This window comes from Anabrus simplex, chromosome 1, assembly GCF_040414725.1.
Source record: "Anabrus simplex isolate iqAnaSimp1 chromosome 1, ASM4041472v1, whole genome shotgun sequence".
NCBI lineage: Eukaryota > Metazoa > Arthropoda > Insecta > Orthoptera > Tettigoniidae > Anabrus > Anabrus simplex.
This window is the reverse complement of record NC_090265.1, coordinates 217,817,759-217,836,436: the sequence shown is the minus strand read 5'-3', so window position 1 is coordinate 217,836,436 and position 18,678 is coordinate 217,817,759. Positions and strand designations below refer to the sequence as shown.

Below are 18,678 nucleotides of genomic sequence, written 5' to 3'. Positions count from 1 at the left end.
TGTAAAAGAGACAGCCACTACTTCTGACGAGGGATGAGGTGGCACAAGCAATAAAAGAATAAGAAGGTGACCAGAGATGATGAGACATCGGTGGAGATAATAAAATGGGGAGGCAGTAAGACAATAGACAACATTCCATTCAGATGGGTCCTTCCTCCTACTTATTTTGGTTGTGTCTTAGTTTGTCTCGGTCGATCTTGGTGTTCCCCACTGCTCTATTCATCTGTGGCTATCTACCTCTGTTCGGTATTCACTGGCACTTGACTTCCATAGGTAGTGATCTGTGACTCCATCCTTGTGTTCTTTCTGACCTTGGTGTTCATGATCTCTTTAATGCTTATCTGGCTTATTGCAACATAATCAGTCTGGAATTCCCCTACATATACTTGTATGTGGGCTTGCCCATATCTTTTTCTTGTTTGGTTTGGCCGTGAAGTGTGTTGTCATCAGTCTCAGTTTGTGTTCTTGGCACAGTTCAATAAATCTTTCCCCATTTTTATTTGTCCTTCTGTGTGCCAGGTGCTCTCCTATCATTCCGTTATGTTAGTTCTCTCTTCTGACCTGTGCATTATAATCACCTACGAGTATCATACCTGTCTGCTGTCTACCACTTTCGGATTCTTCCTGTTCTTGTCATTGGTCGATACCTGTCCATTGACTAGCATGTATTTGTTTTCTGCTTGGAAGTCAGTTTTGATATCTTTTCTGACCTGCTCTTTATCTCAGTTATTCCATCCTTGTATCTCTTGTCCACTATGAACCCTGTACCAAAGCATGTAGGTATATGTCTCATTTCCCATTTTGATTCCTTGTTTTCCTTTCAGCACCATGAAGCCTTCTGACTCCCCTGTTTCTTCATCCCTGTACCTTATTTTTTGCATGGCTAGTATTCTGATGTTTCTCTCTTTCATCTTGTCTATTATCGATTTGAGTTTGATATAGATGCTGATTCCCATAGGGAATCTGAAATATTTGTCCTAAATGAGCAAATTTATAATACCAATATAAATGGTCCGTTATTGGACATTACAAATTTTCCAGCTAGCTCATTCTTGGTTGCCAGCGTTTCGCCCTCGTGTGCTAGGGTGGGCTCATCAGTTGGTACCTAGCACACCTACCAATACGCTGGCTAGTGCATACCGTGGAGGCCACTGCGTAGGCTAACTGGAGCCACCGGCAGTGCCAATGCACTAAGAGACTTTGTCTCATCACTAAAAATTGATGCCTGCTTGGCCATCAGATGATATAGATGCTGATTCCCATAGGGAATCTGAAATATTTGTCCTAAATGAGCAAATTTATAATACCAATATAAATGGTCCGTTATTGGACATTACAAATTTTCCAGCTAGCTCATTCTTGGTTGCCAGCGTTTCGCCCTCGTGTGCTAGGGTGGGCTCATCAGTTGGTACCTAGCACACCTACCAATACGCTGGCTAGTGCATACCGTGGAGGCCACTGCGTAGGCTAACTGGAGCCACCGGCGGTGCCAATGCACTAAGAGACTTTGTCTCATCACTAAAAATTGATGCCTGCTTGGCCATCAGATGATATAGATGCTGATTCCCAACCAAGAATGAGCTAGCTGGAAAATTTGTAATGTCCAATAACGGACCATTTATATTGGTATTATAAATTTGCTCATTTAGGACAAATATTTCAGATTCCCTATGGGAATCAGCATCTATATCATCTGATGGCCAAGCAGGCATCAATTTTTAGTGATGAGACAAAGTCTCTTAGTGCATTGGCACTGCCGGTGGCTCCAGTTAGCCTACGCAGTGGCCTCCACGGTATGCACTAGCCAGCGTATTGGTAGGTGTGCTAGGTACCAACTGATGAGCCCACCCTAGCACACGAGGGCGAAACGCTGGCAACCAAGAATGAGCTAGCTGGAAAATTTGTAATGTCCAATAACGGACCATTTATATTGGTATTATAAATTTGCTCATTTAGGACAAATATTTCAGATTCCCTATGGGAATCAGCATCTATATCATCTGATGGCCAAGCAGGCATCAATTTTTAGTGATGAGACAAAGTCTCTTAGTGCATTGGCACTGCCGGTGGCTCCAGTTAGCCTACGCAGTGGCCTCCACGGTATGCACTAGCCAGCGTATTGGTAGGTGTGCTAGGTACCAACTGATGAGCCCACCCTAGCACACGAGGGCGAAACGCTGGCAACCAAGAATGAGCTAGCTGGAAAATTTGTAATGTCCAATAACGGACCATTTATATTGGTATTATAAATTTACTCATTTAGGACAAATATTTCAGATTCCCTATGGGAATCAGCATCTATATCATCTGATGGCCAAGCAGGCATCAATTTTTAGTGATGAGACAAAGTCTCTTAGTGCATTGGCACTGCCGGTGGCTCCAGTTAGCCTACGCAGTGGCCTCCACGGTATGCACTAGCCAGCGTATTGGTAGGTGTGCTAGGTACCAACTGATGAGCCCACCCTAGCACACGAGGGCGAAACGCTGGCAACCAAGAATGAGCTAGCTGGAAAATTTGTAATGTCCAATAACGGACCATTTATATTGGTATTATCGATTTGAGTTTGCCGGTCTTTCTTATTGCCTATATGTTTATGGTCCCCATTCTGAAAAACCTTTTAGCCTTGATCTTTGTTGAGGTTCTGAGAAGCTCCAACTCTTCCCTCACACACTTCTCAGCAGGTCCTCCAGAATTCAACTGCCTTCTTGTATCAGTCTTAGCTGACAGGGGATTGTCCCCCTTGAGTAATGTAGATTTGATTCTGCAATCCATTTCATGAGCTGAATAGTAAGTGTGTAGGGATGGCTTGTGTCTGTTCAGTCTTGTGACAGGTTGTTAGCCCCAGAAGTTTTAATCAGGCTGCCCTTGTCATGGGGAAGAGACACTTTTGGTAGCCATTCCTAACCTAGAGTACAGACGTTACCCGATAGATTTCAACAGTACTTCCTCCACTGAGGAGACTATCACCCTACCTATCTACAAGCATACATATTTTGTGGATGACTGACTACAAGAAAGCATAGCTGATTAAATTAAAATGTAAAATTTCAACAACAAAACATAGTTTAAGAAGCTGTTTGGAAGAATATATTCAGCTTAGTCGAATTATTGTAAATGTTATCTTGTTTATGATATTCCAATTGTTTCAAATAATGATGCAACCTGAAGTATTTCAAGATGGACCAAGATACCCTCCCCAAAATTAAGAATACCTAACATTGTATTCATAATCATTCTGCCGTGTAATAATCTCAACAAGTTGATACTCGTACTCATATCATTTTGAGCTTCCTCTTCATGAGTTCATGCATTCTTAATCAATAATAAACCATTTGACAGAATAAGGGTATGTATGGGTAATTTATTTGGGAAACGGGTAGTGAGAACTCTAGATCCTAATGGGTGGGCAGGAGATAGGGATCTGCGCTCAGATGGCCTTCACTTAAACCGCAGTGGTACATATAAGTTAGGAAATTTGTTTAGAAGGATTATAGGGAGGTACATGCAGGGGAACTGGGTGGCCTAGGGAGCGGTGATAAGGGAACAGGGAACTGGAAATCAAGTAGGGACGACATAAAAATGTTAGTGCTGAAATGTAATAGGACTGTAAAGAAAGGAATAGAATTAAGTAATTGAATAGATATATACTTACCAGATATTGTAATAGGAGTTGAATCATGGCTGAGAAATGATAAAATGGATGCAGAAATGTTCTCACGGAACTGGAGTGTGTATCGTAGAGATAGGATAGGAATGGTAGGAGGGGGAGTATTCATTCTGGTGAAAGAAGAATTTGTAAGCTACGAAAAAGTTAAAAATGACAAACATGAAGTTCTAGGTGTTAGGCTCATCTCTAAAGATAATAGGCAACTTGATGTCTTTGGAGTGTACAGACCGGGAAAGAGTAGCACAGACACCGATTCATAATTATTTAATAAGATTAATGTGGGAAACGATAAAGAAAGGAATGTGATTGTAGCAGGTGATCTCAATTTACCAAATATCAATTGGGAAGGTAATGCGAATGACAGGAAGCATGACCAGCAAATAAGTTATTATGGGAAGGGCATCTGATTCAGAAAGTGATGAAACCAACTAGAGGGAAGAATATTTTGGATGTGGTGCTGGTAAAACCAGATGAGTTCCATAGAAAAACTGAAGTAATAGATGGTATTAGTGATCACAAAGCTGTTTTCGTGGTAGTTAAAAATAAATGTGAAAGAAAGGAAGATATTAAAATTAGGACTATTAGGCAGTACCATATGGCTGATAAAACGCGTATGAGAGAGTTTTTAAAAGTAACTATGATCAGTGGAAAACGGTAAATAAAAATGTAAACATATTCTGGGATGGGTTCAAAGCAAAATTTTGAGGAATGTGAAAATAGGTTTGTACCTTTAAAGGTGGTAAGGAATGATAAAGATCCACTATATTATAGCAGAGAAGTAAAGAGACTAAGAAGGAGGTGCAGGTTGGAAAGAAATAGAAATGGCTGTGGAAGTAAGGAGAAATTGAAGAAACTTACTAGGAAATTGAATCTAGCAAAGAAGTGAGCTAAGGATAACATGATGGCAAGCATAATTGGCGGTCAAACAAATTTTAGTGAAAAATGGAATAGGATGTATAAGTACTTTAAGGCAGAAACAGGTTCCAAGAAGGATATTCCAGGAATCATTAATGAACAAGGGGAGTGTGTATGCGAGGATCTTCAGAAAGCAGAAGTATTCAGTCAGCAGTATGCAAGGATAATGTCCAGACAGAGGGAGGTGACTAATACTAAAGAAGTATTAAAATTTACCTATGACAACAATGACATTTACAGTAAGATACAAAAGTTGAAAACTAGAAATGCAGCTGGAATCGACAAGGTTTCGGGGGATATACTAAAGATAATGAGTTGGGATAGAGTACCATATTTGAAGTACTTGTTTGATTATTGTTTGCATGAAGGAGCTATACCAAATGAATGGAGAGTTGCTATAGTAGCCCCTCTGTACAAAGGAAAGGGTGATAGACATAAAGCTGAAAATGACAGGCCAGTCAGTTTGACATGCATTGAATGTAAGCTTTGGGAAAGCATTGTTTCTGATTATATTAGACATGTTTGCAAAATTAATAACTGGTTTGATAGAAGGCAGTGTGGGTTTAGGAAAGGTTATTCCACCAAAGCTCAGCTTGAAGGATTCCAGCAAGATATGGCAAATATCCTGGATTCAGGATGTATCGCGATTGACTATCTACAGCATTTGATAGGGTAGATCATGGGAGACTACTGGCAAAAATGAGTGCAATTGGACTTGACAAAAGAATGATTGAATGGGTGGCTATATTTTTAGAAAATAGAACTCAGAGAATTAGAGTAGGTGAAGCTTTATCTGTCCCTGTAATAATTAAGAAGGGAATTCCTCAAGGCAGTATTATTGTACCTTTATGTTTTCTTATATATCAATGACATGTGTAAAGAAGTGGAATTAGAGATAAGGCATTTTGTAGATTGTGTTGTTCTGTACAGAGTACCGGTAATAAATAAGTTACAAGATTGTGAGCAACTGCAAAATGACCTTGATAATGTTGTGAGAAAAAAACTAAGAAACAATGTTAGGTTTTGGTCCACCCAATCAGTTCACCCCATTGATGTGTATCGGTTCGGTTCGGTTTTGGTCCACCCAATCGATACACATCAATGGGGTGAACTGATTGGGTGGACCAAAACCTAACATTGTTTCTTAGTTTTAACTATATCAATACGGATCTATACGATGAAGTTCGTAAATTGTACTAAAGTTGCCAGATTCGACAGTAGGCAATGGTATGATGATAAATGGGGTTAAAAGTCAGGTTGTGAGTTTCACAAATAGGAAAAGTCCTCTCCGTTTTAATTACTGCGTTGATGGGGTGAAAGTTCTTTTTGAGGAATTATTGTAAGTACCTAGGTGTTAATATAAGGAAAGACCTTCTTTGGGGTAATCACATTTATGTAATTGTAAATGAAGGGTACAGGTCTCTGCACATGGTTATGAGGGTATTTAGGGGTTGTAGTAAGGATGTAAAGGAGAGGGCATATAAGACTCTGGTAAGATCTGAAGACTCTAGACCCGAACTAGAGTATCACCAGGATTACTTGATTCAAGTACTGGACAAAATCCAAAGAAAAGTTGCTCAATTTGTTCCGGATGATTTCCAACAAAAGAGTAGCATTACAAATATGTTGCAATGTTTGGGCTGGGAAGACTTGGGAGTAAGGACGTGAGCTGCTTGACTACGTGGTATGTTCTGAGCTGATAAAGATGTTTATTCCCATAGGGAACCTGAAATATTTGTTCCGAATGAGTTAATATATATACATATATAAAAATGTATGTATGTATGTATGTATGTACGTACGTACGTACGTACGTAAATGACACATCTCCTCCTAAACCACTCGAGCAAAATCAAAGAAATTTGGTACACTCATAACTTACTATCTGGAGACGAGCACTGTGGGGTTAAGCCATCCCTAGAACCCTTAGGGGTGGGGGGTCAGGGGGTTATATATAAAATGAATAGAAAATTGTGTTGAATACATAGTCTCCGGGTTCGCTGACATGAATAGTGACATGCTAGATTTTTTAAATGTCCAGCCCCCTTCGTGAAGCGGGGCGAGGGGGAGTGATATTTAAAAATAATCGATAATAGCGTCAAATCCATTGATTTTGGGGTCGCTGAGATGAATAGTAACACTCCAGAAATTTTTGAAGTCCAACTTCAGCCCCCTTTGGAGTGGGAGGTCCAAGGGGGAGTGATATATAAAAATAATCCAAAACAGTGACGAATCTATAGATTTCGCGATCGCTGACATGAATAGTGACATTCTGGAATTTTTTTAAGTCCAACTTCATCCCCCCTTTGGGGTGGGGGTGAGGTGTTAGTGATATATGAAAATAATAAAAAATAGTGTCGAATTCATACTTTTCGGGCTTGCTGAGATGAATAGTGTCACTCAGGATATTTTCAAAGTACAAGTTCGGCCCGCTTTGGGGTGGGAAGCGTACAAATATTACCTACTATCTGGAAAACATACTGTGGGGGCAAGACGACCCTAGAACCCCTAGGGAAGGGGGTCAAATATAACCTATATTAATAATTGGAAGTCAGTTTGGAACGATCAATATACGTAGTACACTGTACTGTATATATAAGTTAAGGTATACAAATTAAAATTGACGTGAATTAATGAGGCACTTCCAGGCAACCTAGAAACTTAAAACTTGGTACCAGAGAAACTGATGACTTCAGGATCGATAGAAAAATAGAAAATTTTCAAAATACTCTGAGGGGCCTCGCTGGGAGTCTCAAATTTGGGGCTCATCATAAGAACGCATTCGGATATATTTATCCTAAACGATAACCTATAGGTTTCATGGGTTTAAAAGTTTCCTGAAAGTCCTAATTTTTGCCCCCCCTCCATATCAAGATGGCAGCATAATCTGCCAGACGAGCTAGAAAATTGAAATTTAGCTAAATTACAGCTTTTAGCCCGTAACGGACGAAAAAATTACGAGATGTTTAAAATGTTTATTTTTTACCCCCAAAAATATGGAGGCAATTTTAAAGACTGTGCAGACCTTCCTTTTGAGGTATTTGGTGGCTAAACGGTAAGTCATATCACAAAATGGATGGCACATTCTCTGTTCAATTTGGAGTGATCTACAACTTTGGTCCTATGACATTTTGTCGTATCTCTCACTCCCTTATGTGGTAGATTTGGCTGTATTTCTCCATTGTGTGCAAGTTGTTTTTTTTCACACACGTATATTTCATAGTTTGACACACTTATAGAAAAGATAGAATTATCAAATTTGCCACATATATTGATACGACCAAAGGCCATATGGGAGCCAAATTTCATGATTCTATCTTCCTCATAAGTATGCAAAAAATGATGTAATATGTTATAAATGTACCTGAATTTTGCCCTGTTCAAAGTTTCTAATTCAATCTTACAAAAATATGGAAGATACGAGAAAATGTTATAGGAGCAAACCTGTAGAACGATAAATGTGGCGTCTGGTGGCACAATCCGTTTGTCAATATGATTTACCATTTAGGAGCAGTAAATCTCGAAATGAGGGTCTGCACTTATAAACATGCCCATGCCTGCCTGTCTTCTATCTACTATATATATAAAAATGTATGTATGTATGCATGTATGTATGTATGTATGTATGTATGTATGTATGTATGTATGTATGTATGTATGTATGTATGTATGTATGTATGTATGTAAATGACACATCTCCTCCTAAACCACTCAAGCAAAATCAAAGAAATTTGGTACACTCGTAACTTACTATCTGGAGATGAGCATTGTGGGGTTAAGCCATCCCTAGCACCCTTAGAGGTGGGGGGGTCAGGGGGGTTATATATAAAATGAAAACATAGTATCCGGGTTCGCTGAAATGAACAGTGACATGCTAGATTTTTTTTAAGTCCAGCCCCCTTCGTGAAGGGGAGCGAGGGGGGGGGTGATATTTAAAAATAATCGATAATAGCGTCAAATCCATTGATTTTGGGGTCGCTGAGGTGAATAGTAACACTCCGGAAATTTTTAAAGTCCAACCTCAACCCCCTTTGGAGCGGGGGGGGGCCGAGGGGGAGTGATATATACAAATAATCCAAAATAGTGACGAATCTATAGATTTCGCGATCGCTGACGTGAATAGTGACATTCCGGAATTTTTTAAGGCCAACTTCAGCCCCCCTTTGGGGTGGGGGGTGAGGTGTTAGTGATATATGAAAATAATCGAAAATAGTGTCGAATCCATACTTTTCGGGCTTGCTGAGATGAATAGTGTCACTCAGGATATTTTCAAAGTACAAGTTCGGCCCGCTTTGGGGTGGGAAGTGTACAAATATTACCTACTATCTGGAAAACATACTGTGGGGGCAAGATGACCCTAGAACCCCTAGGGAAGGGGGACAAATATAACCTATATTAATAAATGGAAGTCAGTGTGGAACGATCAATATACGTTGTACACTGTACTGTATTTATAAGTTAAGGTATACAAATTAAAATTGCCGTGAATTAATGAGGCACTTCCAGGCAACCTAGAAACTTAAAACTTGGTACCAGAGAAGCTGATGACTTCAGGATCCATAGAAAAATAGAAAATTTTCAAAATATTCTGAGGGGCCTTGCTGGGAGTTTCAAATTTGGGGCTCATCATAAAAACACATTCGGATATATTTATCCTAAATGATAACCTATAGATTTCATGGGTTTAAAAGTTTCCTGAAAGTCCTAATTTTTGATCCCCTGCCCCCATATCAAGATGGCGGTATAACCTGCCAGACGAGCTAGAAAATTGAAATTTAGCTAAATTATAGCTTTTAGCCCGTAACCGACAGAAGAATTACGAGATGTTTAAAATGTTTATTTTTTACCCCCAAAAATATTGAAATATGGAGGCAATTTTAAAGATGGTGCAGACCTTCCCTTTGAGGTATTTGGTGACTAAATGGTAAGTTGTATCACAAAACGGATGGCACATTCTCGGTTCAATTCGGAGTGATCTACAACTTGAGTCCTATGACGTTTTGTCGTATCTTTATCCCTTATATGTTAAATTTGGCTCTATTTCTGGATTGTACTTATTTTTTTGCAATTTTTACACGTATAATTGGACGGTGTTATGCATCAACCGGCTAAGCGTCAAATCTTGGTTTTGAGCAAAACGCGTTCAAAAGTTTTCACATTTAAAACCATCTTAGAAGAGATATTTTAGACAAAATAAATCAATATTTGGTACAGGTACGTAATGAAGTGCACGCAATGCTAATAATCACACGAAAATTCATTCAGAGCAATATTTTCTTTGTTTTCCTAAAATTTAACTTAGCCGTATTTGCAGTTTACGGGTCGAAGATATCCATCAGGCGGCTAAGCACCAAACTGCGGCGGTTAACGTTGTGATGCTCAGGGTTACGGAACTTGTAGTTATGCAACAACAAGTTAAGCGCCACTATGTGAGATTTTGTTGTTAATAACCAAGAACCAGCAATAAAATATTGGATTTTCAATACCTATTACTATTGTATTGTATAAGAATTTTACAAAAACATACATTAATAGGAGTATGTGAATAGTGGAAAGTGTTTACTAGCTTAGTGAACAGTTACATTTTAAAGCAAAATATAAAAGAACCAGCAATAAAATATTGGATTTTCAATACCTATTACTATATCAGAATTTTACAGAAGCATACATTAATAGGACTATGTGAATAGTAGAAAGTGTTTACTAGGTTACTAGGTAACAAAATATAAATCTAGTTACAGAAATACAAAGGACACATTTGAATCACATACATTAGTTTTTCATTTTCATTTCTCACACACTCTCAGTTTGCAGTGTAAAATCAAGGTTTTCGTCAAAACCATCTATATCGTCATATGTTCCGCCATTTGAATACAGTTTTTCATAGAAACCTCTACAGTCACTTGGAATAAGATGCATGATACTCTTCAAGTCTTTTAGTTTGGGTTCTGATATTGGCTTCCCATTAGGCCATAGAAGTTCTAGACTGTCATCCCGAAATACGTCGTGATCACTCAGACGTGATGAGCTTTTTCTTTTCAAGTAAATTTCCTGACCTTCACTGCTATTGAAAGACGTTTTCAAAATAAGTGAATATGTTTTTTTCTTTTCAATTTCAATTTCCCTGGTTTTCAGCCAACTGACAGTCTTACCTTCAACGTCTTTCTTCCTGTTCATTACCTTCTTTTCTAAACAAGCAGATCCCACGAAGTCTTCTTTCTTCATCTCTTTTACTATAAATTTGTTTTTTCTACGGCATTGCTTCATGACTTGTATGTAATCATCAGGAGTGTACAGCCGCTGCTGAAACTTTAAGGAGCACTCTATGTCTCCGAAGTCATCATCATTGGGCAAGAAACTGTGCCCAGGTATTAGAAATTTCATTCGAATGGTTTCTAATGTTGGATGTGAAGCCAGGATACTCTTCAACATAAGAACAAGCTTTATGTTCCTATTCTGTCCCCCACAAGAATCTGACCACAATATTAGATGTTTCTTTCCCTCGTCTAAATTTTCCATGAGATGTTGTCTGAGACAAGACCCTATCTCTTGTGCTCCACGGCCAGCTTGCCCTTCTACCCAGACATAGCAGTATCCTTTATTTGACCCTCCATCATGAAATCCACAGTTGTACAACCACAATACGCGTTTGTAGAATACTATATTAGTGGAGATTTTTGGCAAAGGTAGAGTCCGCTGGAGGTCGAATGTCGGAACCGCTAAATCTTCGATCGTAGCAGCACGCTTCATATCATTCTTCATTTCGGAACGCGCCCTTTCCGCTAGCTCTTGATGGATCTCCAGTTGTTGCCTTAGGTCAAGCGAATCCTCATGACCTTTCAGTTGAGCATTCAGAGAATCGCAAACACTGCAGGTGTCTTTCTTAAGTGCTTTGCGCCTCAGACTGAATTTAGTATAAAAATTTTTTTGTAGGAGGACATTGACACAGGCTCCGAATATTAGTTTCTGTACAGGCCGTACATGACCGGAATAGTGACATGTGATGGGAGGAAGTCACTACTAGTCTCTGCCCTGCAGTAGTGTGACTTATACCTAGGGAATTGGTTTATGTGGCTGATTACTTCGGCCACCTTACCTTCGTGTAATCTATTTACAGCGTTAGATTTCCCCCTACCAACTTTAATCACTTTGAAATTTCTTGTCTTTTTCATATATGCATCGATCCTGTCCCCAGATATTCTAAGAGTTTGAGTAAAAATTCGTTTGCACACTCGCACACCCGCCAAAGTGTAAATTCTAGTGCAGGTTCTTCTGCTTGTTCCCTTGACTCTTTCTCTTTACCTCGACCATGGATACTTTGCTAGAAATGAACAAAACCTTAGCTTCGTAAGACTCCAAACTCCAGAAATTATTGAATTCCTTCCTTCTTTCTTCTACACCTACTTTTTCATGGCATTTATCCTGGCAATGGAAGTCTCGAAATTCTTTAGCATCGACAACCTTCCCACGTTGGCTAACATATGACTCCTTTAGCTGGCATTTCTTTTTTCTGTCGTCCCTGCTCTGATCAGATACTTTTCTTTTTCGTCCCCTTCTTGGTCTCCCTTCAGATATACGGGCTCTGATCAAATTTCCTGAATTTAATGAAGGCGAATCAGCGATCGCTATGGAATCGTTGACACTTTCATTTCCAGCTTTCACATTATTAACAGAGTTGACGATTTCCGAAACACAATTATTATTACTAAACCTCACTTCAGACGTGGCTTGACAGTTCTCTACGGTGGCATGTTGGTCTGTTACATTACTTTCCTGTACTGAATCATTACCGTTGTTTCGTAAATTTGGATCATACGTGTGAGAATTTTCGGTATCTTGCACACTGAAAAAGTCATTTTTTGATGTAGGTGCGAGTACATCCTCACCACACTGGAATAAAATATCGCAATTATCATGTGCAGCAGGTAACAGAGGGGTAAGTTCAGCAGGGTCACTTGAAAATGATTCCCATTGGCTTCTTTCTACAGCGCAGCTTGCTGCAGGCGACAGAGTATCCTCATTTTCTCCAGCCATGCGGCTTGTTGCTACCTGCAATAACATAATACGTTACTTCCCCAAGGCTTTACGTAAGATATAAAGAATTCTAATAATCTAATCGTCTAATATTCTGCAACGTGAACACGTATATCAAAGGAAATGATTAAATTTACACATACTCGAGGGAGAAGACCACAAAATCAGTTGAAAACGACTCACTCGCCCCATAACCCATCCTTCGAGGAAAAGAGCAAATAAATGATGAAGTCGTAATACAAATAGCAGAAAAAGAAATGCTGACTAACTGATGAGGAATCGAACCCACATCCTTCCAGGCACACCATTACCACCTGTGCTAACGCATCTACTTCAAGGCCTTAGCGGGCGACTTAATTAATTACTAACTTAATGAAAGCTTATGACCATGCTGTACGTATTACTAAACTGCTTTGTGAAATTAAGTTACATAAATCAAAACAGGCAACTGTACACTTATATCCAGTAAAAACTAGCAAGCACTCATGATAATGCACTGTATAACAATAACTCGTACTTAATACCTGTGATATATAGGACATGTCCCTTTCAGTTCTACTTTCAATCTCCTCCAACTGTTCCACGGACAATAATGCAAGTATTTTTTGCGTTCTCGTTGTCGTCATGCAAGATTAAGAGTGACGAGCACACCACACCACTACAATTCTAGAGACAGCCCGCCAATTCTTAATAAACAAACAGTGTTTCCAACATAGGCTACTAAAATCAGCTTGCCAGCTAATATTTCGGGAGAGTAAAACTGTGTGTGATGTCGTTTAGCCGGATGTTACAAAACGCCATATACCACTTGCCGAATCAGACCTTTCAATAAGGCGCATAGACGGTTGATGCATAACTTGTAACCCCGCATTATGATAGTGGCGCTTACGTTTTTCTTCCGTTACATCTGTTTAAATTCAAACAGAGCTCCGTGAGTATTCGAGCAGTTAGTTCGATCCCTTAGGCGGTAGATGGTGGCAGTATTCCGTTTTTGGAAAATTGTCGCTTAGCCGGTTGATGCATAACACCGTCCAATTGGTAGTTTGATTCACTTATCCGAAAGATAGGATCATCAACATCTACGTGAACCTTGGCCCATGCAGTAGCTATATGTGTATCAAATTCTATGTTTGTAGCTGTCATATATGTGTCTGAAAAGTAATTCACTGTGAGAAAACCTTACCAAAATTTCGCCGTATTCAACCTTTCTAACTTAATCTTAGCTACAAATAGATGAGATACGAGAACATATAATAGGACCGGCCATTTATACTGTTATATATGGCGTCTTATCGTAGGCCTACAATCCTTTTGTCAATATGATGTACCTTTTAGAGCAGTTAATCTTCAAATGAAAGTAAAAACGCACATATTTTCATATGTCAATCTATATTTATTCATTGAAGTCGATTTGTAACGATGCAGAAAAGGTGTGCGTGCCTTTGTAATTAATACTTTACAAATCGATAACGACTCTCAGCAGGAGGGCGTCTGCTATTGTAATCAGTGCTCCCCACATCGACCTTTAACTGGCAGTATGAATGGGGTCTTTCTCCAACTCCTATGTACCATTATAATTATTTTCCTTCTCGATTTGACTGGCAGAAGGCTAGGGAACATGCATTTTTTTCAAAATTCCTTCACCCGATTGTGTTTGGTAGTAGGCTAGGGTGCTCGCCATTATAAACAAATTTACCCTCTAAAATGTGGTTGACGTTAGGCATAGTGGCCTGCTATTATAATGAAAACTCAAAATCTCGGTGTGAGTGGTAGTAAGCTGACTGGCATTAGGAAAAAGGGCCTGTCATTATATTGATAACAGCACAACTCAATTTTGACTGGCTGTAGGGAAGGTGCCTGCCATTTCAATAAAAATTCCTCGATTGTTACCTGTGTGGAAGTAGGAAATGGAGCCTGTCATTGCAACGAAAACTCCCCAAATATATTGTGACCGCGCAGCAGGCAATGGGGCCCACCATAATAATGAAAATTCCCAAATCGATTGCGAATGGCAGTAGGTAAGTGGACATGCCTTTATCGTCACAACTCTGCAACTTGCTCTTTACATTAGAAGCAACGTATGTGGACCTCCCTATGCTGTTTCTCGGATAACGCTGTGAGACATTGAATTAAAAAAGATCTTATTCACTGCATGTACAGTAATTTACTTAGATATCCGTATACAATATAGAATACTGTAGCGAAGCACGGGTACATTTGCTAGTTTATAATAATAATAATTTTAATGTCCAATAACAAACCAACTATATTGGTATTATGTTGGTTTTTTTCTTTTTTGCTAGTGGCTTTACGTCGCACCGACACAGATAGGTCTTATGGCGACTATGGGATAGGAAAGGCCTACGAGTTGGAAGGAAGCAGCCGTGGCCTTAATTAAGGTACAGCTCCAGCATTTGCCTGATGTGAAAATGGGAAATCACGGAAAACCATCTTCAGGGCTGCCAACAGTGGGATTCGAACCCACTATCTCTTGGATGCAAGCTCACAGCCGCGCCCGTAACCGCATGGCCAACTCGCCCGGTGGTATTATGTTCTGAGCTGTCAATGGAGAGATGGCGTGAAATTATATTAGTAGATGAATAAGCTTGAGTGGAGCTTTTAAAGGTAGGAAAGATCATAATAAGAAGATATAGTTAGAATTGAAGAGGACAAACTGGGACAAATATTCATTTTAAAGGACAAGGAAGGGACTGGAATAATTTATCAAGGAAAATGTTTGATAAATTTCCAAGTTTAAAAAAACATTTAAGAAAAGGTTACATAAACAACTGATACGGAATCTGCCACCTTGATGACAGTCTGAAATGCAGATCATTGACGACTGATTGGCTGGCTGACTGATACAGATATTAAAAACATGGGTCAAGTTGGTAGATAACAGAACACCATAGTGCTATCCAGGCTAAGGCGGTATGGACACATGCGAAGGATGGACTCAAACAGATTACCAAAGCAAATGTTTGATTTACAACTTCAAGACATGAGATCAAGAGTAAGGGCGAGAATAAGGTACAGAGACATGGTGAGGTTTGACATCAAGATGAGAGGTTGAGACTGTATCAACATCAAAACTGAAGACTAACAAGGATAAAAATTGGTGGAGAGGCTTTGTATGCCACCCCATTGAATAAATGGAATGAATTTGGATATACTGTAAATGAAATGAAGACAAAAAAAAAGTTCTGTCTTGTGAGAATTGTACTTAAAATGCCCATCATTTTATTTTTGCTACTGTTTCATCTAAATTAAATCAATTTAAAATAATCTGTAGTAAAGGCAATCAAAGAGTATAAATTTACTTACTTGCTGGCCAACTCCGCATGGCAGGATGGCGGGTAAACATGGCATTTTCAGCAAACTCAATCTCTGGTGTATAGGTTTTTATCTTAAACAAAAGAGAATATTGACAGTTAGGTCCTCCAAATAATAGCAAGTCACCACTCATATGTTAAAAAGGTATTTTCAGGCATATTTTGCAACTCCCTACGAATTGCCTGTTCGCAGATGAAAATTAGAATGTTACCATGTGCTACCATTCTTTAAATGCAAAATTAAGGACTGGTGAAACATATTTCCTAGTGTACAGGTATATTTCGTCCCTCTTCTGGGAAACTAATGAAAGTGCAAAATGTCAATTTATCAGGAAAGCAAAATGTGATTGCTCATGTAAAATCCATTTCTATACTTTTTTAATATACACTGACTGACAGAGCAAATGCAACACCAAGAAGGAGTGGTCAGAACTTTATGCCAATTGCAGGGTAGACTGACGTCACTGAGGTATGCTCATGATGTGAAATGCGCCGCTGTGCTGCGCACGTAGCGAACGATAAATGGGACATGGCGTTGGCGAATGGCCCACTTCGTACCGTGATTTCTCAGCCGACAGTCATTGTAGAACGTGTTGTCGTGTGCCACAGGACACGTGTATAGCTAAGAATGCCAGGCCGCCATCAACGGAGGCATTTCCAGCAGACAGACGACTTTACGAGGGGTATGGTGATCGGGCTGAGAAGGGCAGGTTGGTCGCTTCGTCAAATCGCAGCCAATACCCATAGGGATGTGTCCACGGTGCAGTGCCTGTGGCGAAGATGGTTGGCGCAGGGACATGTGGCACGTGCGAGGGGTCCAGGCGCAGCCCGAGTGACGTCAGCACGCGAGGATCGGTGCATCCGCCGCCAAGCAGTGGCAGCCCCGCACGCCACGTCAACCGCCATTCTTCAGCATGTGCAAGACACCCTGGCTGTTCCAATATCGACCAGAACAATTTCCCGTCGATTAGTTGAAGGAGGCCTGCACTCCCGGCGTCCGCTCAGAAGACTACCATTGACTCCACAGCATAGACGTGCACGCCTGGCATGGTGCCGGGCTAGAGCGACTTGGATGAGGGAATGGCGGAACGTCGTGTTCTCCGATGAGTCACGCTTCTGTTCTGTCAGTGATAGTCACCGCAGACGAGTGTGGCGTCGGCGTGGAGAAAGGTCAAATCCGGCAGTAACTGTGGAGCGTCCTACCGCTAGACAACGCGGCATCATGGTTTGGGGCGCTATTGCGTATGATTCCACGTCACCTCTAGTGCGTATTCAAGGCACGTTAAATGCCCACCGCTATGTGTAGCATGTGCTGCGGCCGGTGGCACTCCCGTACCTTCAGGGGCTGCCCAATGCTCTGTTTCAGCAGGATAATGCCCGCCCACACACTGCTCACATCTCCCAACAGGCTCTACGAGGTGTACAGATGCTTCCGTGGCCAGCGTACTCTCCGGATCTCTCACCAATCGAACACGTGTGGGATCTCATTGGACGCCGTTTGCAAACTCTGCCCCAGCCTCGTACGGACGACCAACTGTGGCAAATGGTTGACAGAGAATGGAGAACCATCCCTCAGGACACCATCCGCACTCTTATTGACTCTGTACCTCGACGTGTTTCTGCGTGCATCGCCGCTCGCGGTGGTCCTACATCCTACTGAGTCGATGCCGTGCACATTGTGTAACCTGCATATCGGTTTGAAATAAACATCAATTATTCATCCGTGCCGTCTCTGTTTTTTCCCCAACTTTCATCCCTTTCGAACTACTCCTTCTTGGTGTTGCATTTGCTCTGTCAGTCAGTGTATATATATGTGTGTGTGTGTGGGTTTTTTTTTTAGCCATACAGAACAAGCTGCAGATCCCAGACTTTTGCCAGAGGGGGGGGGGGGGGCGGGGGTGTCAATATGATAATACAGAGGGAATCATCATCATCATCATCTTTCACAGCTTCCAGCCACTGACTGGGTCTGTTTAGAACATAGGCCTTTCCATTACCTTCTGTCATCACTTTGACCCTGTTTTCACCTATCTTCTTCACCTGCTCCTCCATTCCTTTCAGTTGTCTGTCTCTTGGTCTCCTGCCTTCCACTCCCATCTCATGCATCTTCTTGAGTATCTTCTTCTTCATTCTCTTCCTGTGCCCATATCACTCCTCTATCCTATTCTGCAATAGTTTCACTTGTACTAGTTTTCTAACCTTCCTACTTCCTATCTGTTTTTGTTCCTCCTATTCTACTCAAAAATTTCATCTTACCAGCCTGGATACTGATTTTCTCTCTTCCTCTCATACTTGTACTCTTTCAACCCAAGCATCTAACTGCTCTTGAACTCCTATCACCATATTTCCCCACACCAGCAGTGACTGCACTTAAGTGGCTTTAATGCTGGCTCTGTGGATCAGTTGGTAGAGTGTCAGCCTCCGGATCCCAAGATAGTGGGTTCAAACCCGGCAGAGGTAGTCGGATTTTTGAAGGGCGGAAAAAAGTCCATTAGACACTGAATGTCGTACGGTGTCGGCATGTAAAAGATCTCTGGTGACACATTTGGTGTTTACCCGACAAAATTAATTAAATCTCAACCATAGACGCCCAAGAGAGTTTCGGTTTACTCGGCCTGCCATCTAGTGGGCCTAAAGTAAAACAGAACGTCGAAATTGACGAGCAGACAGCCAGATGGCGTCAAATTGAAATGTCTGCACATGGTAGCTGAGGCCATACGATTATTATT

At 40.6% G+C, this 18,678-nt stretch overlaps 1 protein-coding gene across 1 annotated transcript in view; it reads right to left on the bottom strand.

The window, feature by feature from the left end:
• CREG (Cellular Repressor of E1A-stimulated Genes) overlaps positions 1-18,678 on the bottom strand; it is a 182,994-nt gene that overhangs the window by 7,273 nt on the left and 157,043 nt on the right. Inside the window, exon 6 of the mRNA XM_067140685.2 lies at positions 15,942-16,023. Coding sequence (XP_066996786.2) covers positions 15,942-16,023 — 82 coding nt within the window. The remainder of the gene's footprint in view (positions 1-15,941; positions 16,024-18,678) is intronic.